This window comes from Manis pentadactyla, chromosome 11 (genome assembly GCF_030020395.1).
Source record: "Manis pentadactyla isolate mManPen7 chromosome 11, mManPen7.hap1, whole genome shotgun sequence".
Lineage (NCBI taxonomy): Eukaryota > Metazoa > Chordata > Mammalia > Pholidota > Manidae > Manis > Manis pentadactyla.
The window spans coordinates 92,404,323-92,428,817 of record NC_080029.1 but is presented as its reverse complement, the minus strand read 5'-3'; the positions used below and the strand labels follow the sequence as shown (position 1 = coordinate 92,428,817).

The following is a 24,495-nucleotide window of genomic DNA, read 5'->3' as shown; positions in this document are numbered from 1 at the left end:
TTGCCTTCCTTCCCACGTGAAGGCAAACTGTTCCTGACTTTCCTGCTTAATGTCAATGGAAAAGAAGGCATTAGCAAGATCTACCACATAATGATATGTTCCTAGTTCATGGCTGAAGGTATCCATCAAGCCTACAATAGAGGGGACAGCAGCATGCATAGGGGGTATGACCTTATTCAGTTCTCTGTAATCCACAGTCATATGCCAGGAGCCATCTGGCTTTTTTACTGGCCATACTGGAGAATTGAAAGGACTATGAGTGGGCTTTATAATACCCACCTTTTCCAGCTCCTGAAGAGTTTCTCCAATCTCTTTATGCCCTCCAGGCAGTTTGTATTGTTTGGTATTAGTCACCTGCCGAGGTACAGATAAAGCTATAGCATGTCCCCTTAGAACTGTCTTCACCACACGTACTCTCAGTCTGAACTTATCTGCAGTGGTCTGCAGCCATAGACCCTGCAGGATGTCAATACTCAAAATATACTCAGGGATAGGAGATATATACACAGTATACCCTTTTGAGGGTAGATGCCCTATTTCCAAAGGGATTTTGGCTTTTTTCACTCTGATAGCTTTATCCCCATATCCACCTATGATAGTGGGGGTCCCGGAGAACCACTCAGGATTACCATGAGTCAGTGAACATTCAGCCCCTGTGTCCACCAGAGCCAGGACGTTGTATGTTCACTGGGGACCAATGGATAACTATTTCAGCACCTGGCCTCTGGTCCTCCCCTTGTCCCTCAAGGCAGATACCTTGACCTTCCTCTCAGTCAAACTGTGTTCCCCAATCACCTTCCTGTGTGGGCTCCAGTGAGGTTGGCTTGCTCTCCAACAGGAAGTCTTGTAAACACAGAGGCTGGACTCATGGCTCTGTCCCTGACCTCTGCTCTGCCTCTCTTGTCTTAATGGCTGGAACTGCTGCTCTGGTTTCAGCTGTTGCCATAGCTCTAGTAAGATCCTAGTGGACTTCCCATCTAATTTCCTTCCATCTGCTCCTGCCTGTATTAAATCAGCCCACATCTGGGTCCTCGTAACCTTCATGTGGCCCTGTAAATTCTTCTTGTGAGTGACAGGCCTTATTTCTTTCTGGGTTCTCATTGCTTCAGCCTCTCCTAAGTCTGCTACTGTACGTGTCACGTTGCTTGTGGGATGCCCTAAGTGAGGGGAAAGAATGGCCACTAGAGACCCAAAGAGGGATGTAGGAGCCATTTGAAGTACAATATTTCTCATCCCAGTAGTGAAAATCTCTTCATCTGGGCCAGAATTGTCTGGACTATGGATGGTATTTCTTATGCCTAGCTCTTGTAACACCTGTTGGAGCTCGGCATATGTCTGCCATCTAACAGGAGAGGATGGTAGATCACCTGGATTGGGCCACACAGCACGAAATGCAGCCATAAGCCAGTCAAGGAGGGAGTGACTCCCTGGTGTCTGATGTGCATTTTGTAGTCGCTGCCTCAAGGCAGGCTGCACTGTCAGGGAGGATAGCTTTCCCATCTCTGATCCTGACAGAACAATTCCATCCACCCCTAAGTCCCACAGATGCAGGAGCCAAGCTGTTGTTGACTCCAAGGGCTTCTGCCTAAACCGGGAGTCCAAATCCACCAGCTCAGTCTGAGCATAGGGACAGACCATAGAGTGCTCCATGACCTGGGAAGAGGACTGCTCCTCTCCTTGGGGAACTTTCAGCTGCTGGGTCTTTATTTTCTTTACCACCACTGGGCACGCTTTCAATACAGGAGGGACCAGTGCCTCCGGCACCTCCCCTTCATCCTTCCCCAGCTCCTCCATTTCTGGGGCTGATGGCACCTTTCTCTCCTCTCCCCCGAGTGCCTCCTCTGCTACAACCTTTACCTTTTCTACTGTGCCTTGCAGCAATGCTACCTCAGTATTCAGAAGCTCTCTTACCTTCACCTCAATGTTTCACAGCTGACTTTCTCGTGCCACCTCTGCCTGTGCTTCCCTCACGAGTTCATCTTTTTCCTTGATGGCCTCTTCATCCTTCAGAACACCTGGCAGCACTGCCGTCTCATTCTGTAAATAATTGTTTACCTCTCCAATGGCACCTTGCTGCCAGTGTTCTCATGTCGCCTCCTCTTGCGTCAATGACAATTCCTTCTTCACGGAATCCACAGAAGTTTGCAGCTCGTGTTCTTGTGCCTCCATTTCTTGGGTCTCTTCTGTAGACCTTAATACTGTAAGAAGCAGCCAACCCACAGTCCCCGCTGCCTCACAGGCACCCTGTTTCTCAAAGGATCTACTTACTATATCAAGGGCCACCCCTACTGCCTCAGATGTCACCTCCACTTGCCTCCAGTCCTGGGGTGGGGCCCAGTCCTCTAGGAGGCAAGCCACCTCAGATCACATACCCATTGGGGGACAATCCACTGTCTCCCCATTCATAGGGGCAGCCCGCTGAAACACCCCTCCCATAAGGGCAGCCTGTCTTTTTCCTTGGTCAACAATGAACCCGGCCGACTTTTGCCTGTTGTCTTCCCAATGGGTTTCCGCCCCAGGCAACTTCACTATGGATTCAGTGTGACCAAAGAAATTGACAGCAGTTCTTTGGGGTGAAAGGGTTTATTACCTGGCTTGTTCTCCCGGTGGTAGGTCGAGCACCATCGTCTCTGCCTCTGCCCGGAGTACTGGGCTGAGCTCTCTATATAGCGCAGTAATGGCTTATTGCCTAAAGGTGTGGAAGTGGTAGCCTAGCAACAGGCCAGTTACCTCATCAGGTGGTTTAAGTTCAGTGAGGATCCTGGCCATAGGAACCCCAACTTCCCCACACAGGCCATACTCTCCAAATCGATATACAGATTCAACACAGTTCCTGTCAAAATTACAGCTGTAATTTTTTTTTTTACAATTGACCAGCTGACTCTAAAATTCATATGGAATTATAAGGGACCAAGAATAGCCAAAATAACTTCAAAAAATAAGAAGAATGTTGGTAGACTCCCAGCTCCCTCTTTGACATTTACTATAAAGCAACAGTAATCAAGAGAATGTGGTACTGGTATGATAAACATATAGATTAATGGAATAGATTTGAGAATCAAGAAATAAACCTATGTGTCTGTGGCCAACTGTTTTTAAACAAGAATTCCAAGACCATGTGTTAGAGAAAGAGTAATTTGTTTTTCTTTTTACTGAATAGTGCCTGGACAACTGGATATCCACAGGCAAAAGAATGAATCTGAACCCCTAGTTCACACAATAAACAAAAATTAGCTCAAAATGGATCAAAAACCTAAATGTAAGAGCTAAAGTCGTAAGTCTCTTTTAAAGAAACGTAGGGGTAAATCTCCACTACCTCAGATTTGGCAGTGGGCTCATAGGTATGACACCAAAGGCATGCATAATAAAAGAAAAAACAGATAAATTGGACTTCATCAAAATTAAAAACTTTTGATCCAAAGGACACTATCAATAAAGTAAAAAAGCCTACAGAATGGGAGAAATATCTTTACAAATCATATTATCTGCTAAGGGAAGTATTTCTAGAACTTACACAGAATTCTTAAAACTCAATAATAAAAAGACAAGCCAGTTTTTTTAATGGACAAAGGACCTGAGCAGTCATTCCTTCAAAGAATATATATAAATAATGAATAAGTACATGAAAAGATGTTCAACATCATTAGTCATTAGGGAAATGCAAACCAAAACCATAGCATGAATACTTTTTCACATCCACTAGTGGCTGTAATCAAAAAGGCAGATAATGAGTGTTGGTGAGGATGTGAAAATATTCAAATCTTAATACACTGATGTTGGAAATGTAAAATGGTGCAGCCCCTTTGAGAAACAGAATGGCAGTTAGTTCTTCAGTCCAGCAGTTAGTTCTTCAGACCATTAAAGTTATCAGATGCCCCAGCAATTCCACTCTTGGGTATATACTCAAAATAATTGAAAACACGTGTTCAAACATGTATTTCTGCATGAATGTTTACAACAGTATTTATTATTCATAATAGAATCATTATGCATAAGAAACTGTCAAAGCAACCCAAGTGTCCATCAAGTGATAAATAGAGAATGTGGTGTATCCACACAATGGAATATTTGGCTTTAAAAGGGAATGGAGTGGAAGGAAAAGATGGTGGTGTGAGAAGTGAGGCAGAAACCTCCTCCCAAAATCTCATTAAACTTGAAAATACAGCAAATACAACTAATCCTGAAAAAGTGACCCGAAGACTGCAGAACAGACTGCCTACCTCTGGGGAAAAGAGAAGACCTCACAGAAAAGGGTCAAGTAGTAAAGCCGTGATCTGGCAAGATCCAAGCTGTCCTCCTACCCGAGCCCACAGGTGGGAGGAAGAGAAACAGAGCAGAGAGGGAGTAGAAGCCCAGGACTGCTGAACACCCAGCTGTGGAGATGCTCTCTGGGAGCACGAACACACATTACATGGTGCTCTGGACATTAGTGGGGTTGGTAAGCAAAAATGGGTGGAATACTCAGAGACAGAGATTCCAGCTGCTTGTGGAGAGCAGGTATGCACAACAGGCCCCCTGGGACAAAAGAAAGGCTGGCAGTTTGAAAGACTTCCCAGTAGCAAGAGGGGTGCTAAAGGGGCAAAGATTATACAGACCTTGCTGCTCAGGAGAAAGGTCAGGTGGACCAAATTTCTGCATGCTCAGCCCAGTAGGTTGGGAACTCTCAGGATCTGCAGATGTTCCATCCCCCTGGCTGACAACGCAGCCCTGAAGCTCCCCCACTGTGGTATGCAACCTGCCGCTCCTTCTCCTGGCAGACTCTCATCCCACTCACCTGCTGCCCCCACCATCATGTCAGAACAGCAAGAGGGTGGCCCTGCCTAAGGCAGCTATAGGGGCATAGCACCAAGGCTCCTCCCTGTGCGCTTGGCCCATCACACCTGCTAGTGGAGGCAGGTGCTAAGGCCAGGAAGGCAGGAAGGAGCCCTTTCCTCCCAGCAGGAGCTGGTTCTGCTTACCTGTGACCCCTGCCATTGCTGCAGCTGCACAGCAGCTCCAGAGAGTAGAGCTTCTGGGCACTGAACGGTGCTGCTGACACAAAGTTGTTATTCCATAGGAAACACTAAAAAAATGAAACTGCAAAAGAATTTAGTCCAAACAAAAGTGCAGGAAAAACGCCAGAAAGATGGCTAACTGAAACTGAAATCACCGAAATATGACTTCTTTTTTTTTTTTACCTTAAATGCTTGAACAAAAAATGATGTATATATGGAAAAATAATAAGTTACTAAATTTAGGTAAAAGTTATGTTGATTATACTGATCTTCCTGTCTTTCTGTTTTTAAATTTTTTAATAACAAAAAGATAAAATATATATAAAAGTCACTCAAATACTTAAACACTGAACAAATAAAAACATAATGACATGTTCCTGAGCATAGAAGGGGAAAACAGGAAAGTTGCTAAATTTCTTTTGCAATGTTAACATTATACTGACTTCAGATCTGACAAAGTGTAGAATTTATAGATCAGTCTTATTAATAATTTTTATGCTGAAATACTAAATAATAGCAGAAATCAAGTTTAAAGGAATAATGTAACATGATTATGCTCTCATTTCTGGAATGAACCCATCTTGAAATTCACCTGTGAAACAATTCATGCTGGCCTTTTTTGGGAAAGTAGCTCCTAAAGAACATTCTCCATTTCTTCTAGGATAATTGGTGATTAATTATGGTTTATAATGAAACACTAGTGTATTCCAATTTAAATAAAGATGAGATTAGGAAATTGTTATTGCTACTATCATTAACATTATTCTGTAAATCAATCAAATGACAAATAGAATGGACTAAAATATTGGAGAAGAGGCAAAATAGTCAAGACTGTATACCAGAAAACCCAAGAAAATTAAGAATTAGGAACTATAGAGGGTTTAGTTAGGTTATTGGTTGCAGAACTTATAATATTAAAATCATTATTTTTCCATTTAATGTATTCAGCAAATATTTTTATTGAACTATCATTACTGAACAAAATATACAATACAGTGGTTAAGCAGTTACTCATATTATTAAATCCACATCCCCCATTAGTGCAGTTACTATAGGAAGATGTTACTGAATCATTGACTATATTCTCCATGCTTTACTACCTTCCCTGTAACCAGCTTATATTGTGATTGAGAATTATTGTTTGCCTTTATCCCTCTAACCCTCCCCTCCTACCCATCCCAACTCCTCCCCTACAGTAACCACCAATCACTTCTCAGTGTCTGTGAATCTACTGTTATTTTGCTCATTTTGTTTTGTTTTTGTATTCCACAAATAAGTGAAATCACATGGTATTTGTCTTTTTCCACCTGACTTATTTCACTCCGCATAATACTGTCTAGGTCCATCCATGTTGTGTGCAAATGGCGAATTTCTTTTCTCCTTATGGTGGAATAATATTCCATTGTGTATGTGTACTACATCATCTTTATCCATTCATCTATTGAGTACACTTAGTGTGCTTCCATATCTTTGATATTGTAAATCATGCAGCAGTAAACATAGGGGTGCGTATATCTTTTTGAATCAGGGATTTTGTTTTCTTCATGTAAATTCCTAAAAGTGGAATTCGTGGGTCAAATGGTATTTCTATTTTTAGTTTTTTGAGGAACCTCAGTACTGCTTTCCATATTGGCTTCAGCAATTTACATTCCAAACAGTGTAGGAGGGCTCCCCTTTCTCCATATCCTTGCCAACACTTATTATTGCTTGTCTTTTGGAATGACAGCCATCCTACGTGGTGTGAGGTGATATCTCACTGGTTTTGATTTGCATTTCCCTGATGATTAGTGATGTGGAGCATCTTTGCATTTGTCTGTTGGCCATCTGTATTCTTCTATGAAGAAATGTCTGCTCAGGTCCTTGCCCATTTTCTGATTGGGTTATTTGTTTTTCTGGTGTTGAGGTGTATGAGTTCTTTGTACATTTTGGATGTTAACCCGTTATCAGATATGTCATTTATGAATATATTCTCCCATACTGAAGGTTGCTTTTAGTTCTGCTGATGGCGTCCATTGATGTACATAAGCTTTTTATTTTAATGTAGTCCCACTTGTTCATTTTTTATTTTGTTTCCTCTACCCAGGAAGATGTGTCCAGAAAAAAATTGTGTATGCTTACTGTTCAAGATATTTTTGGCTATGTTTTCTTCTAAGAGTTTTATGGTTTCATTTCTTACATTTAAGTCTTTGGTCAATTTCAAGTTTACTTTCATGTATGGGGTTAGAAAGTAATTCATTTGAATATTCTTGATGTAGCTTTCCAGTTTTGCCAGCACCAGTTATTGAAGAGGGTGTCTTTCCCCCATTATATATTCTTGACTTCTTTATCATATATTAATTGACCATACATGCATGGGTTTCTATCTCGGCTCTCTATTCTGTTCCATAGATCTATGGGTCTGTTCTTGTGCCAGTACCATACTATTTTGATTGCTGTAGCTTTGTAGTATAGCTTGAAATCAGGGAAACCCCAAGCTTTCTTCTTCTTTCTCAGGATTGCTTTGGCTACTCAGGGTCTTTTGTGGTTCCTTATGAATTTTAGAACAATTTTTTCTACTTCATTGAAAAATGCTATTGGTACTTTGATAGTGATTGCACTGAATCTGTAATTTGATTTGGGAACATGGCTATTCTGACAATATTAATTCTTCCTATCCATGAGCATGGGATAGATTTCCATGTATTTGTGTCTTCTTCATTTTCTTTCATGATTGTCTTAAAATTTTCAGAGTACAGGTCTTTATTCCCCTTAGTTAGATTTATTCATAGGTATTTATTCTTTTTGATGCAACTGTACATGGAATTGTTTCCCTGATATCTCTTTCTGTTAGTTTGGTGTTAGTATGTAGGAATGCAACAGATTTCTGTGTATTAATTTTGTGTGCTGCAACTTTGCTGATTCCAATTATTAGTTCTAATAGTTTTTTGGTGGAGTCTTTAAGGTTTTCTATGTCTCACATGATGTCATCTTCAAATAGTGACAGTTTTACTTCTTCCTTACTAATTTGGGTGACTTTTATTTCTTTGTCTTGTCTTATTGCTGTGGCTAGGACCCCAGTACTATGTTGAATAAAAGTGGTGAGAGTGGGCATCCTGTTTGTGCCTGATCTTAGAGGAAAACTTTTAGCTTCTTGCCATTGAGTATAATGTTAGCTGTGGGTTTGTCACATATGGCCTTTATTATTTTGAGGTACATACCCTCTGTACCCATTTTGTTGAGAGTTTTTATCATGAATGGATATTGAATTTTGAAAAATGCTTTTTCATCATCTATTGAGATGATTGTGCGGTTTCAATCCTTCTTTTTGTTAATGTAGTATATACCATTGATTGATTTATGAATATTATACCATCCTTGCATCCCTGAAATAAATCCCATTTGGTTGTGATGGGTGATCCTTTTGATGTATTTTTGAATTTCATCGTATGTTTCTTGAATGGTACTACTTTTCCTATTGCAAGCAATAGCTTTTGGAAAGTGTAATGGAATGAAAGATCCCATTCACTATAGTTATCAAAAAAGATAAAACACTGAGGAAAACAAAACAAGAATAAATCTGGCAACTTAAAGAAACTTTAAAGCTATAGTTGGCATAAAACAAAAAAATATCACAAGACATACTTAGTTCTTCATCTGAAAATTTCAGTATTGTAAAGATAAAGTTTTCCAAAATTAATCAATAAATTCTGTATATTCCCAATCAGAGTAACAGCCAGATTCTCTTTTGGAACGTGACAAGTACTCAGAAGTTCTTCTGGAAAAATAATTTGTGAGAATTGTCAGGAAAAGCTGAAAAGAAGAGTTATGTGTGTGTCAGTGTAACAGATTTAAAATGTATTAAAGAGGTGTAGTAATTCAAACAGTGTTACTCTTGGTAGAGGAATAGACATCGGATAATGGAATAGAAAGAGAATCCAAACCTAAACTTGTGAATATAGCATTTCAGATTGGTGGGGGTTAAATAACTGGCTACCCATTTGAGTAAAAAAAAATAAAGCTTGATCAATTTTAATACCAGATAAATTCCTGAAATATCAAGGATTTTTATAAAGTCTTTTTACATAAGAAAGAAATTATAAATTTATTAATAAGAAGTATGGTGAACTCTTAAAACTAACCTTGAAATATATTAGACCCTTCTAAGATTTTTTTGAAATTTGGAAGCCATAAAAAGAAAATCATTAGTAAATTGAATCCTCCCAAGTCTATAACTGATTCATAGCGAACAATTAAGTCATGAGATTAATGCCATAGTGGAAAAAAAATTCCAATATATAACAAAAGATAATGATTTATCATTAAGAAATCCCTGGTATTCTTTGTTGTTGTTGTTGTTATCATAAATCTACAAGTACATGAAGAACATTATGTTTACTAGGCTCCCCCCTTCACCAAGTCCCCCCCCACACACCCCATTACAGTCACTGTCCATCAGTGTAGTAAGATGCTGTAGAATCACTACTTGTCTTCTCCGTGTTGTGCAGCCCTTCCCATGCCCCCGTCTATAATATACATGCTAATCATAATGCCCCCTTTCTTTTTCCCCACCCTTATCCCTCCCTTCCCACCCATCCTCCCTAGTCTCTTTCCCTTTGGTAACTGTTAGTCCATTCTTGGGTTCTGTGACTCTGAAGTTTTGTTCCTTCAGTTTTTCTTTGTTCTTATACTCCACATATGAGTGAAATCATTTGATACTTGTCTTTCTCTGCCTGGCATATTTCACTGAGATAATACCCTCTAGCTCCATCCATGTTGTTGCAAATGGTAGGATTTGTTTTCTTCTTATGGCTGAATAATATTCCATTGTGTATATGTACCACATCTTCTTTATCCATTCATCTACTGATGGACACTTAGTTTGCTTCCATTTCTTGGCTATTGTAAATAGTGCTGTGATAAACATAGGGATGCATCTGTATTTTTCAAACTGGGCTGCTGCATTCTTAGGGTAAATTCCTAGAAGTGGAATTCCTGGGTCAAATGGTATGTCAATTTTGAGCTTTTTGAGAAACCTCCATACTGCTTTCCACAATGGTTGAACTAATTTACATTCCCACCAGCAGTGTAGGAGGGTTCTCCTTTCTCCACAACCTCTCCAACATGTATTATTGTTTGTCTTTTGGATGGTGGCGATCCTTACTGGTGTGAGGTGATATCTCATTGTGGTTTTAATTTGCATTTCTCTGATAACTAGCGATGTGAAGCATCTTTTCATGTGTCTGTTGACAATCTGAATTTCTTCTTTGGAGAAATGTCTGTTCAGCTCCTCTGCCCATTTTTTAATTGGATTATTTGCTTTTGGTTTGTTGAGGTGCGTGAGATCCTTATATATTTTGGATGTCAAGCCTTTATCGGATCTGTCATTTATGAATATATTCTCCCATACTGTAGGGTACCTTTTTACTCTATGATGGTGTCCTTTGCTGTACAGAAGCTTTTCAGCTTGATATAGTCCCACTTGTTCATTTTTGCTTTTGTTTCCCTTACCCGGGGAGATATGTTCATGAAGAAGTCCCTCATATTTATGTCCAAGAGATTTTTGCCTTTGTTTTTTCCTAAGAGTTTTATGGTTTCATGACTTATATTCAGGTCTTTGATCCATTTCGAATTTACTTTTATGTATGGAGTTAGACAGTGATCCAGTTTCATTCTCTTACATTTAGCTGTCCAGTTTTGCTAGCACTATCTGTTGAAGAGACTGTCATTTCCCCATTGTATGTCCATGGCTCCTTTATCATATATTAATTGACCATATATGTTTGGGTTAATGTCTGGAGTCTCTATTCTCTTCCTCTGGGTTTGTGGCTCTGTTCTTGTGCCAGTACCAAATTGTCTTGATTACTGTGGCTTTGTAGTAGAGCTTGAAGTTGGGGAGCCAGATCCCCCCCACTTTATTCTTCCTTCTCAGGATTGCTTTAGCTATTCGGGGTCTTTGGTGTTTCCATATAAATTTTTGATCTGTTTGTTCTAGTTCTTTGAAGAATGTTGTTGATAATTTGATAGGGATTGCATCGAATCTGTATATTGCCTTAGGCAGGATGGCCATCTTGAGAATATTAATTCTTCCTAGCCAAGAGCATGGGATGAGTTTCCATTTGGTAGTGTCCTCTTTCATTTCTCTCAAGAGTGTCTTATACTTTTCAGGGTATAGGATGTTTCTCTTCCTTGGTTAGGTTTATTCCTAGGTATTTTATTCTTTTTGATGCTATTGTGAATGGAATTGTTTTCCTGATTTCTCTTTCTGTTAGTTCATTGTTAATGTATAAGAAAGCCACAGATTTCTGTGTGTTAATTTTGTATCCTGCAACTTTGCTGTATTCCGATACCAGTTTTAGTAGTTTTGGAGTGAATTCTTTAGGGTTTTTTATGTACAACATCGTGTCATAGGCAAATAGTGACAGTTTAACTTCTTCTTCACCATTTTGGATTGGTTGTATTTCTTTGTTTTGTCTAATTGCTGTGGCTAGGACCTCCAGTGCTATGGTGAATAACAGTGGGGATAGTGGGCATTCCTGTCTTGTTCCCGATCTCAGAGGAAAAGCTTTCAGCTTCTCGCTGTTCAGTATGATGTTCGCTGTGGGCTTATCGTATATGGCCTTTATTATCTTGATGTACTTGCCCTGTGTGCCCGTTTTGCTGGCAGTTTTTATCATGAATGGATGTTGAATTTTGTTGAATGCTTTTTCAGCATCTATGGAGATGATCATGTGTTTTTTGTCTTTCTTTTCATTTATGTGGTGGATAATGTCGGTGGACTTTCAAATGTTGTACCATCCTTGCATCCCTGGGATGAATCCCCCTTGGTCATGGTGTATAATCCTTTTGATGTATTTTTGAATTCAGTTTGCTAATATTTTGTTGAGTATTTTTGCATCTTCATTCATCAGGGATATTGGTCTGTAATTTTCTTTTTCGGTGGGATCTTTGCCTGTTTTTGGTATTAGGGAAATGTTGACTTCATAGAATGAGTTTGGGAGTATTCCCTCCTCTTCTATTTTTTGGAAAACGTTAAGGAGAATGGGTATTATGTCTTCTCTGGATGTCTGATAAAATTCCGAGGTAAATCCGTCTGCCCTGGGGGTTTTGTTCTTGGGTAGTTTTTGATTTCCGCTTCAATTTCTTTGCTGGTAATTGGTTTGTTTAGATTTTGTGTTTCTTCCTTGATCAGTCTTGGAAGGTTGTATTTTTCTAGGAAGTTGTCCATTTCTTCTAGGTTTTCCAGCTTCTTAGTTTATAGTTTTTCATAGTATTCTCTAATAATTCTTTGTATTTCTATGGGGTGTGTCATGAGTTTTCCTTTCTTGTTTCTGATTCTGTTGATGTGTGTAGATTCTTTTTCTCTTAATAAGTCTGGTTGGAGGCTTATGTATTTTGTTTATTTTCTCAAAGGACCAGCTCTTGGTTTCATTGATTTTTTTCTATTGTTTTATTCTTCTCAATTTTATTTATTTCTTCTCTGATCTTTATTATGTCCCTCCTTCTGCTTAATTTAGGCATCATTTGTTCTTCTTTTCCAATTTCGATAATTGTGACATTAGACCATTCATTTGGGTTTGTTCTTCCTTCTTTAAATATGCCTGGATTGCTATATACTTTCCTCTTAAGACTGCTTTCGCTGCGTACCACAGAAGTTGGGGCTTTGTGTTCTTGTTGTCATTTGTTTCCATATATTCCTTGATCTCTATTTTAATTTGTTCATTGATCCATTGATTATTTAGGAGCATGTTGTTAAGCCTCCATGTGTTTGTGGGCCTTTTTGCTTTCTTTGTACAATTTAGTTATACTTTTATTCCTTTGTGGTCTGAAAAGTTGGTTGGTAGAATTTTAATCTTTTTGAATTTACTGATGCTCTTTTTGTGGCCTAGTATGTTGTCTATTCTGGAGAACGTTCTATGTGCATTTGAGAAGAATGTGTATCCTGTTGCTTTTGGGTGTAGAGTTCTATAGATGTCTATTATGTCCATCTTTTCTAGTGTGTTGTTCAGTGCCTCTGTGTCCTTACTTATTTTCTGTCTGGTGGATCTGTCCTTTGGAGTGAGTGGTGTGTTGAAGCCTCCTAAAATGAATGCATTGCATTCTTTTTCCTCCTTTAGTTGTGTTAGTATTTGTTTCACATATGCTGGTGCTCCTGTGTTGGGTGCATATATATTTAGAATGGTTATATCCTCTTGTTGGACTGTGCCCTTTATCATTATGTAATGTCCTTCTTTATCTCTTGTTACTTTCTTTGTTTTGTAGTATATTTTGTCTGATACTAGTACTGCAACACCTGTTTTTTTTCTCCCTGTTGTTTGCATGGAATATCTTTTTCCATCCCTTGACGTTTAGTCTTGCTTGTCTTTGGGTTTGAGATGGGTCTCTTGTAGGCAGTATGTAGATGGGTCTTGCTTTTTTATCCATTCTATTACTCTGTGTCTTTTGATTGGTGCATTCATTCCATTTACGTTTAGTGTGATTATTGAAAGATATGTACTTATTGCCATTGTAGGCTTTAGACGTGCTTACCAAAGGTTCAAGGTTAGGTTCTTTAGTATCTTACTGCCTAACTTAAGTCGCTTATTGAGCTATTAATGACACTGTCTGGTGATTCTTTATTTCTCTTTCTTCTTATTCCCCCTCCTCCATTCTTTATATGTTGGGTGTTTTATTCTGTGCTCTTTTATGTTTCCTTTAACTGTTTTTGTGGGTAGTTGATTTTAATTTTTGCCTTTAGTTAGTATTTGGTTGGTCTGCTATCTTTGCTGTGATTCTATTTTCTCGGTGACATCTCTTTAGCCTTAGGAGTGCTCCAATCTAGAGCAGTTCCTCTCAAATACCCTTTAGAGGTGGTTTGTGGCAGGCAAATTCCCTCAACTTTTGCTTGTCTGGGAATTGTTTAATCCCTCCTTCATATTTAAATGATAATCGTGCTGGATACAGTATTCTTGGTTCAAGGCCCTTCTGTTTCATTGCGTTAAATATATCATGCCATTCTCTTCTGGCATGTCAGGTTTCTGTTGAGAAGTCTGATGACAGACTGATGGATTTTCCTTTGTAGGTGACCTTTTTCCTCTCCCTAGCTGCCTTTAAAACTCTGTCCTTGTCCTTGATCTTTGCCATTTTAATTATTATGTGTCTTGGTGTTGTCGTCCTTTGGTCCCTTCTGTTTGGAGTTCTGTGTACTTCTGTGGTCTGAACGATTATTTCCTCCCCCAGTTTGGGGAAGTTTTCAGCAATTATTTCTTCAAATACACTTTCTGTCCCTTTTTCTCTCTCTTCTTCTTCTGGTAACCCTATAATGCAGATATTGTTCCTTTTGGATTGGTCACACAGTCCTCTTAATATTGTTTTATTCCTGGAGATCCTTTTATCTCTCTCTGCCTCAGCTTCTATGCGTTCCTGTTCTCTGGTTTCTATTCCATCAATGGCTTCTTGCATCTTATCCATTCTGCTTATAAATCCTTCCAGAGATTGTTTTATTTCTGTAATCTCTGTCTGAGCTTCATCCCTTAGCTCTTGCATATTTCTCTGCAGCTCCATGAGCATGGTTATGACCTTTATTTTGAATTCGTTTTCAGGGGGATTGGTTAGGTCTATCACCCCAGGTTCCTTCTCATGGGAGGATGTCTGGGTTAGTCTGGTCTGTGTCAAATTCTTTTGCCTTTTCACGGCGATAGAGGTAGTTGTGGGGAGCTGATGCATGTGTTGGCTGGGAGAAAGTCCCTTCTTGCTGGTTTGTGGCCTTCCTCTCCTGGGAGAACCATGACCCCTAACAGCTTGTGCTGGGAAGGTGCACACAGATGGGGTCTCTGATTCTTGCCCAGCTGCTGTGGAGTTAAGCTCCGTGGTTGCTGTGGGTGTGATCGGCCTCAGGCTGCTGCTCCACTATGTTTATCTCCATGAGGGACCTCCAAGGTGTGCTACTGCCCAGGGGTTAGGGCACCTGGAGTTCTCCCAGATTCTCACCTGCTGGAATAAGTGTCCCAGTACATTTCTGTCCAGTTGTGTGGTCCCTGTCCCTTTAAGTCTTTCAAAAATCACTCGCTGTTCTTTGTCCCAGGTGCGCTGGCTGCGGCGACCCACTTGCAGGTTTTACTGTCCCATTTCCCTTGTCCCATTTCCCTAGTATCCAGCACCCCATGCACCATGTGTCTGTGCTCCGGTGCGGATGGCTAGGCCTGGGTATTTAGCAGTCCTGGGCTCCCTCTCCCTCCCCGCTCTGACTCCTTTCCTCCCACTGGGGGCTGGGGTGAGGGGTGCTCGTGTCCCACTGGGCCGCTGCTTGTATCTTACCCCCTTCCCATGGTGCTGGGTTCTCGCAGGTGTAGATGTAGCCTGGCTGTTGTCCTGTATCTTCTGGTCTCTCTTTTCGGGATAGTTGTATTTAAAAAAATATATATGGTTTTGGGAGGCGATTTCCGCTCCTCTACTCATGCCGCCATCTTCGCTCCGCTCCCTCCCTGGTATTCTTTATATGTGTGTTATAATATCACTCACATGTTTAATATACTCTATTTTACAAAACTCTACATGGAAATAAATGCAGTTATATTTGTAGAAGTGAAATGTGTTCTTTTCCCTTGAGTAGAAGCATTGGACGACAAGAGCATGTGCTCTAAGATAGGTGTCCTCAGTTTGCTTTACAATCCCACTATGTCCGCCTCTGTGATTTTGGCAAAGTTATTCAACCTTTCTATGTTTCTGTTTATCCCTAAACTAGCGATAATAGCAACTTCCTCACATGGCTGTGAGGATTAAATGAGATATTACATGCAAAGTCCTTAGCTTTAGAATATGCCTGTCATGTTGTAAGGGTCAGTAAATGTTAACTATTATCATTAGTAGTATTATTGCTCTTTGAATACCTACTAATTTTCCTATTACCTATTTTTATTTCTGATACATAATAAAACCTCACATTGTATAATTTTAAATTTAGCAAAGATCTTTCACATCCATTATATCATTTTATCAGCTTTACTACTTTATGAAGTGGGTATCGTAGCTCCATTTTACAGATATAGAAACATCCTCAGTAAAGTTAAGTGACTACTCAGGTTTGCATATCTAGTCAGTGGCAGCTTTGGGTCTGAAATGCCGATCTTTAGATTCTGGGCTATGGCACATTTTTTTTAAACCTTGAATTTGAAAAGTTTAGTATTTATGAAAAGTTGCAAAAATAAAGATAACACCAAGAATATTCATATAGTCTTTACCTTAGTGTTAGCATTTGTCCCCATTAAGTTTATCATTCAGCGCTCTATTTTTAGATTGTCTCTTCTCTCTTATTTGATCTTCTCCCTTACTTTCTTGTCCCGATTCCAAATGATTATTCCTTCATTTGACAAATATTTATCAAATGCCTTTTACTTGATTAAATATCAACAGATATCCATTACCTGAAACATTCTATCCAGTTTTAACCTTTTCCATTCATTCTCATTTTTGTTTTGTTTAAAGAACTCTTTAAATTCTGATTAGTTTAATTTCCTCCTGAAATATTTTTTAAAGGTGCTGAAGTATTTTGGCATATATAGTTGGAGAGTGCTTTGTGCCTTGATTTTTATATCCTCTTCATTCCATAAGTAGTCATTCTAGAACACCACTTTTTATTTACTTTAAATAGCTAAAGAATCCTCAGTAGTTAGTTGGCTCGTAGAATTTGCAAAACTAGCTTCCCTCCCTCTGCCTTATGGGGTTCTGGTTGCTTGGGGTTTTCCTGAATCATATGGTCTCAGAACTCTGGATTTAGTCCTGAACTGTCTTGATGTTCTTAGATTTCTTTGAATTTATAATTAGATTCAAAGGATGATTTTGGGTCTTTCAGGCTTATCCTAAAAGTAAGCCTGGCTATTTTGGAACTGATTCGTCATCTGGAGGTAAGAAAAGGACACTTATGTCTAGCATATAACTAAATCAACTCATACAAAACAGTCTTGTGTGCTAAGTATTTTGTTTCATCTCTGCTTCTTTGATGAATGTGAACTCCATACCCTTCCAGGTGCATGGCATTGTGCCAGCCATAATCGGGTTTTACCAAATGTAACCAGATCTGCTAATCAGCCAATCACCCACAATTTTGCAGTATCTTTTGAAGAGAAACTCCTTTCCAGTATATGTAAAAGTAATTTCTTTCTATTCCTGCAGTACATTGCTAGGTTAATTTTGTTTTTTTTAGATTTGAGCCCTTTTGTTTCCTCTCATTGACATTATTATTTTTCGAGCTATAAATGCTTTCCTTGAATGTTCCTTGTATACTTAAGAGACCTCTCCTAAAGAAGTTAACCTCTGATTGATACAGTGTGAGTAGTGAGTAGATTCTTTTAATTCTTCACCTCAGACAACTTTTCTGAAGAATTAAAGGATGTATTAAGCTTTAAAAAACAAGAAAGAGTGCATTGGTCTCAGTACCTTTGGCACAACCTTTCTCTAGCAAAGGTTTCCAAGCAAAATCTCCACAGAAGAGGTGACATATTGAAGAGAGGGCAAAAATAGCAATCATAAAGCATTGGGGAGCAAGACTAGGTGCAAAAGAGTAAATGTATAAGTTAGTGGTTTGGTGGCCACAGAATAAAATACAGTTCATTAGTACAGTCTATAGCAGGTAGGTTACAATTTAATATTAAAAGCCTTATAACTAAATTTTGAATGGACTTCTTTTGTCTTAAAGAGGTAGTATTTTTTCACTGCTGTCTCCTTTGTTTAAACAGCTTACTGAAATAGAACTTGGCATACAACAAAAAAATTTACCCATTTTAAAGTATACAATTCAGTACTTTTTATTATATTTATAGAATTGTTCAATTGCCCCCATAGTCAATTACAGAACATTTTCATCACCTCAGAAAGAAATCCTAAACCCATTAACAGCTACTCTCCATTTCTTACAAACTCCCCAACCTTTGGCAACCACTAATCTTCTTTCTGTCTGTATAGATTTGTCTATTCTGGACATTTTATATAAATGGATCATACAATATGTGTTTTTTGTGATTGGTTTCTTTCATCTAGCATAATGTCAAGGTTCATCCATATTGTAGAACATGTCAGTTCTTTGTTCCTTTTTATGGCTGCGTAATATTTCATTGTATGGATATACACCACATTTTATTTATCCATTCATCACTTGATGGAGATTTGGGTTGTTTCCAGTTTTTGGCTATCACAAATAATGCTGTTGTGAACATTTGTATATAAATTTTTTTGTAGACACATGTTTTAATTTCTCTTGGATAGATACCTAGGAGTGGAATTACTGGGTCATAAGATAACTGGGTTTAATATTTTGAGCATCTGTCAGACTGTTTTCCCAATTGGCTGCACCATTTTACATTTCCAGCAGCGGTCTTTTTTTTTAAATTTTATTTTGGTATCATTAATCTACAGTTACATGAAGGACATTATGTTTACTAGGCTCCCCTCTTCACCAAGTCCCCCCCACATCCCCGTTCACAGTCACTGTCCATCAACATAGTAAGATGCTGTAAAATCACTACTTGTCTTCTCTGTGTTTCACAGCCCTCCCCGTGCCCACCCACACACACTATACATGCTATTCGTAATGCCCCCTTCTTTTTTTCCCACCCTTATCCCTCCCTTCCCACCTGTCCTCCCCAGTACCTTTCCCTTTGGTAACTATTAGTCCATTCTTGGGTTCTGTGCTTCTGCTGCTGTTTTGTTCCTTCAATTTTCTTTTGTTCTTATACTCTACATATGAGTGAAGTCATTTGGTATTTGTCTTTCTCCACCTAGCTTATTTCACTGAGCATAATACCCTCTAGCTCCATCCATGTTGTTGCGAATGGTGGGATTTGTTTTTTTCTTATGGCTGAGTAATATTCCATTGTGTATATGTACCACATCTTCTTTATCCATTCATCTACTGATGGACATTTAGGTTGCTTCCATATCTTGGCTATAGTAAATAGTGCAGCGATAAGCATAGGGGTGCATCTGTCTTTTTCAAACTGGAGTGCTACATTCTTGGGGTAAATTCCTAGAAGTGGAATTCCTGGGTCAAATGGTATTTCTATTTTGAGCATTTTGAGGAACCTCCATACTGCTTTCCACAATGGTTGAACTAATTTACATTCCTACCAGCAGTGTAGGAGGGTTCCCCTTTCTCCACAACCTCGCCAACATTTGTTGTTGTTTTTCTTTTGGATGGTAGCCATCCTTACTGGTGTGAGATGATATCTCATTGTGGTTTTAATTTGCATTTCTCTGATGACAAGCGATGTGGAGCATCTTTTCATGTGTCTATTGGCCATCTGAATTTCTTCTTAAGAGAACTGTCTATTCAGCTCCTCTGCCCATTTTTTAATTGGGTTATTTGCTTTTTGTTTGTTCAGGTGTGTGAGCTCTTTGTATATTTTGGATGTCATGCCTTTATCGGATCTGTCATTTACGAATATATTCTCCCATACTGTAGGATACCTTTTTGTTCTATTGATGGTGTCCTTTGCTGTACAGAAGCTTTTCAACTTGATATAGTCCCGTTTGTTCATTTTTGCATTTGTTTCCCTTGCCTGGGGAGATATGTTCAAGAAGAGATCACTCATGTTTATGTCTAAGAGATTTTTGCCTATGTTTTTTTCTAAGAGTTTCATGGTTTCATGACTTACATTCAAGTCTTTGATCCATTTCGAATTTACTTTTGTGTATGGGGTTAGACAGTGATCCAGTTTTATTCTCTTACATGTAGCTGTCCAGTTTTGCCAGCACCATCTGTTGAAGAGACTGTTATTTCCCCATTGTATGTCCATGGCCCCTTTATCGAATATTAGTTGACCATATATGTTTGGGTTAATGTTTGGAGTCTCTATTCTTTTCCATTGGTCTGTGGCTCTGTTCTTGTGCCAGTACCAAATTGTCTTGATTACTGTGGCTTTGTAGTAGAGCTTGAAGTTGGGGAGTGAGATCCCCCCCACTTTATTCTTCCTTCTCAGGATTGCTTTAGCTATTCGGGGTCTTTGGTGTTTCCATATGAATTTTTGAACTATTTGGTCCAGTTCATTGAAGAATGCTGTTGGTAGTTTGATAGGGATTGCATCGAATCTGTATATTTCTTTGGGTAGGATGGCCTTTTTGACGATATTAATTCTTCCTAGCTAGGAGCATGGGATGAGTTTCCATTTGTTAGTGACCTCTTTAATTTCTCTTAAGAGTGTCTTATAGGTTTCAGGGTGTAGGTCTTTCACTTCCTTGGTTAGGTTTATTCCTAGGTATTTTATTCTTTTTGATGCTTTTGTGAATGGAATTATCTTCCTGGTTTCTCTTTCTCTTAGTTTATTGTTAGTGTATAGGAAAGCCACAGATTTCTGTGTGTTAATTTTGTATCCTGCAACTTTGCTGAATTCCGATATTAGCTCTAGTAGTTTTGGAGTGGAGTCTTTAGGGTTTTTTATGTACAATATCATGTCATCCAGCAGCGGTCTTTAAGATTCAAATTTTTCTACATCCTGGCCAACACTTGTTATTATTTACCTTTTTAATGATAGTACCCCTAGCAGGTGTGAGGTGGTAATCTTATTGTGGTTTTGATTTGTATTTCCTTAATGGCTTATGATATAAAGCATTCAAATGCATGTTTTAGCTGATTGGTTTGAACAAGCTTTTTATTGAAGTGGTGTTCTGTAAGGAAAAGAACATAATTTTTTTGTGCAAGTCAAAAGACCCAGGTTTTAGTCTTGTTTCACTGATCATAGGCTCTTTGACCTTGTATAGAGATACCTTATCCTTTAAATGTTGTTAATTCTCTGCCGTTCTTGCAGAGTGGCTATAAGGATTAGTTGAAATAAATTGTGAAGAAAAATTTTTATGTAAGCTAGAAGGGATAACCAGTTGTCATCTGATATCATAATTAGTCTACTCAGAAAGGCAGAGAGGAACATTCATAAGGGAGAGGTTCATAAAAGGTGGGCTCCATCGTTCTGTCTTCTTTCCTTTCTGTCATTTGTAGCCCCTACTCAGCCACCAGAGTTAAGCTAAACTGATATGACTAGCAACCCTTGTGAACTCAACTTGAATTCATTCCTGGAGAATGGTGTAATGACCTAATTAAAATAATTATTATAATCTAATAATATTATCTTCCTCATCCATTTATTTGTATACAATTTCAGTAGTATGCTTTTTTGTGCTTTGTTACAGAATTTACATCGTCCATTGAATGAAGAGGTAATTGCCCAAGCTCGGAAACTATTCCCTTCAGTGATAAAATACATTGTAGAAATGACTATATGGGAAGAGGAGAAAGAACTGCCTGCTGAACTGCAAATAAGGTGAGGAAATTTTTCAAAATGGAGAAATTTTAGCAATGGTTATTTATATTGCAAAATAAGTGTTGGAAAAATGTTTTTGTTATTGACTGCTTGATTTATTATCATTATGAAAATTTTAGAGTGAATTATCTCTTGGGAATACTTCTAACATGACCATTTATATGAGATGCTCTGCCAGACACTATATAGATGTTAAATCAAAGGAAGAGCATAATCAGGAGCTTCTGATTTTTAAAAGAAAACATTTCAGAAATCTTACTCTAAATTATTTATAAGGACCTGGCAGCCACTCATTCTAGCAAGGACATAATTGCCCAGGTTGATCCTGGCCTGGATCAACCTCTAGGTTACCTGAGAGGTTTGTGAACAAAGGCAGGGATTTTGGGACAGTGTGTCTCCCTTTCGCTCAGGTCTTTATGAAACAGGTTTGAAAGTGGGAATGACAAGATAGCCTTTTGCCCTGTGCTTTGATGTTTAAGATTATTTTAGTTGTAGGGATTTAACATTTTAAGCTAAAATCCAGCAGTTTCTAACAGCCATAAGTCTTTCAGTGACAGTAATATTTACTCTTAAAAATGTAAAAGAGAATTCCAGACCTGATATGAGGGTATAGTTTAGGCCTTGTGGGAAAGTTTCCCATCTGTGTAATATTAGGAATTTCACAGAATTGTAAAATGTAAATACCATTGTTCTTTGAGTTTACTGGGTTTTTCTGTTTGTTTTATTTTAGAGAGGGAATTAAGAATTTAATTTATAAAGACATTAAATGTATTGTTTTTACTCTTAGTGGGCTATAAACTGCTTGGGGAAACGAAATTCATCAGAGATTGAGTCCACAAAGGTTTTAATTGCAAATATGTGAGAATATAGTTAAATTCTTAAAGTTAAACCCTTTAAGAAGCTTGTGTTGGTAAACATAATACTAGCAATCTGAATGCTTAGAAAGGGAGAGTTGCTTGAATGTGGGTGTGTATGTAGGCAGTACTGGACTTAAGATTCACAGATCTGAGTTCTAGATCCTTCTCACTGTTTTTTGGCATTGTGACCATGGAGATATCTTTTTGAGCTTCTGTTTCCTAAACTATGAGAGGCCCGAGGAAATCAGTCTCTTAGAGTTATTGATTGTATTGTAAAAGCATATTGTAAATTGTTTAAAACTGGTAGTAATTTTGTGTAGCCCATAATAGCTGTTCTCACATTTGTTATAAGATCCTTACACCTTTCTTGGATGTAGATAGTGTATACCCTTCCTAGAAGTGGTAGTCATTGTATTCTCAGCAAGATGGAAAGCTTAACCGACCTTTCTCAAATTCAGAAGTCAAATGGTACTGTTGGCACTTTAAATCCATATTCTTTTTTAACTTAAATGTACTATAAAACCAGTATCACTTAAAATAAAAACAAAAATAAATTTGGAGAAAAGATGGTGGCATGAGAAGTGTGGCGGAATTCTCCTCCCAAAACCACATTTACTTTGAAAATACAGCAAATACAACTATTCCTAAAAGAGTGACCAGGAGTAAGAGTACACCAGCCAGTCTACATCTGGGAGAAGTCAACATCTCACAGAAAAGGGTTCAAGTAAAAATCGTGATGCAGCAGGACCCGAGAACTCCCCCTACCCCAGCTCACCGGCAGGAGGAAGAGAATCAGAGTGGGGAGGGAGTGGAAGCACAGGACTGCTAAATACCCAGTCCTAAAAATCTATGAAATCTATGCAGGGAGCAAAGATCCATATTGCATGGTGCTCTAGAGATTAGAAAGGCTAAAAACCAAAGTCAGAGACTAAGACTGTGAACAGGTTCCCACAACCAGCTTCCCTGGGACAAAAGAAAAGCAGGTGCTTTAAAAGACTTCTCAGCAGTCAGAAAGCTGGTAAAGGGGCAAGGGATTAGGAGAAGGAACATGTGGACAAAACCATCCTGGCACAATCAGCACAGTAGGTTGGGAACTTTCAGGAGCTTCAGGTGCCCTATTCCCCTGGTTGGCAATGCAGTGCCAAGGTCCCTCACTGTGTTAACACAGCGTGCCACTCGTTTCTCCCTACCGGAACCTGCCCACAAGCCCGCTGTCCCTGCCATTGCTGCAGACCAGCTGGAGGGCAGCTCCACCTACAGCAACTACACAGCTTAATGCAGAGGCTTCTCTCTGCACGTGGCTAACTGGCTCAGACAGCAGAGACATGCACAGCAACCAGGAAGCACAGAATGGCTTTGCGCTCCCTGCAAACACCTGTGCCACTTGCCAGCAATCCCTGCCATTGCCCAAGGCCATCCTGACGGCCTCTCTGCCCATGGCACCTTATGGGATAAACCCAGAGGCCACTTGCTGCTCATGTCTAATGGGCCCAGACAGCAGAGACAGACACTGTGACGGGAAAGCACGAAAGGGTTTTGTCCTGTGGCAGAACCCACACTGCTCAGCTCTGACCCCCCATCATCACCTTAGGCCAGCAGGAGGGCCGTCGCGCCCTCGTAGCTTAGAAAAGGATTAACCCAGAGGCCGCTCCTTGTGTGCAGTTGACCAGCATAGACAGTGGAGACAGTCACTGTGACCAGGAAGCAGGAAGGGACTTTGTCTTCCCAGCTGACACCTGCACCACTCACCTGAGACCACTCCCATCATTCCAGGACTATGAAAAGGCAGAAAAATCTTGTTCAACCCAAAATCCCTCAAACACCAGAAAGAGGGCTAGGTGAGACTGAAATCACCAATTTTCCTGGAAAAGAATTCAAAATAAAAATCATAAGCATGATAATTGAGCTAAAGAAAAATATTCAAGAGCTAAGGGACGAATTCAGAAGGGAGATAGACACAGTAAAAATACTGTAACTGGGGAGATGGAATTTAAGATGGCGGCGTGAGGAGATACAGAGGCTTCCTCCTAAAACTGCATACAATTAGAAAATTTAATTGGCGCAACTAATCCTGAGAGAGCAACAGGAAAGAAGACGGCGTCAGACTGCACACACCTGGAGAAAAGAGCAGACCTCACTGAATGGGGTAACGTACCAGAGCTGTGGCTCCGTGGGACACAAGCCCCTACCCCACCCCAGCTCACCAGTGGGAGGAAGAGAAACGGAGCAGGGAGGGAGTGGAAGGCTTGGGACTGCTGAATACCTAGCTCCGGAGATCTGCACTGGGAGCACAAACCTACATTTCATGGTGCTTTCATGAGACTCACATGACTACTGGGTTGGAAAGTTAATACAGGCAGAGTTCCTGGGGAGACTGGGATT

At 39.3% G+C, this 24,495-nt stretch overlaps 1 protein-coding gene across 3 annotated transcripts in view; it reads left to right on the top strand.

Annotated features, from left to right (window-relative positions):
* UBR1 (ubiquitin protein ligase E3 component n-recognin 1) overlaps positions 1–24,495 on the top strand; it is a 200,475-nt gene that overhangs the window by 44,641 nt on the left and 131,339 nt on the right. For all 3 annotated transcript variants that reach the window (XM_036923690.2, XM_057488747.1, XM_057488746.1), the window contains exon 5: positions 21,126–21,256. In XM_036923690.2, the coding sequence (XP_036779585.2) occupies positions 21,126–21,256 (131 nt within the window). The remainder of the gene's footprint in view (positions 1–21,125; positions 21,257–24,495) is intronic.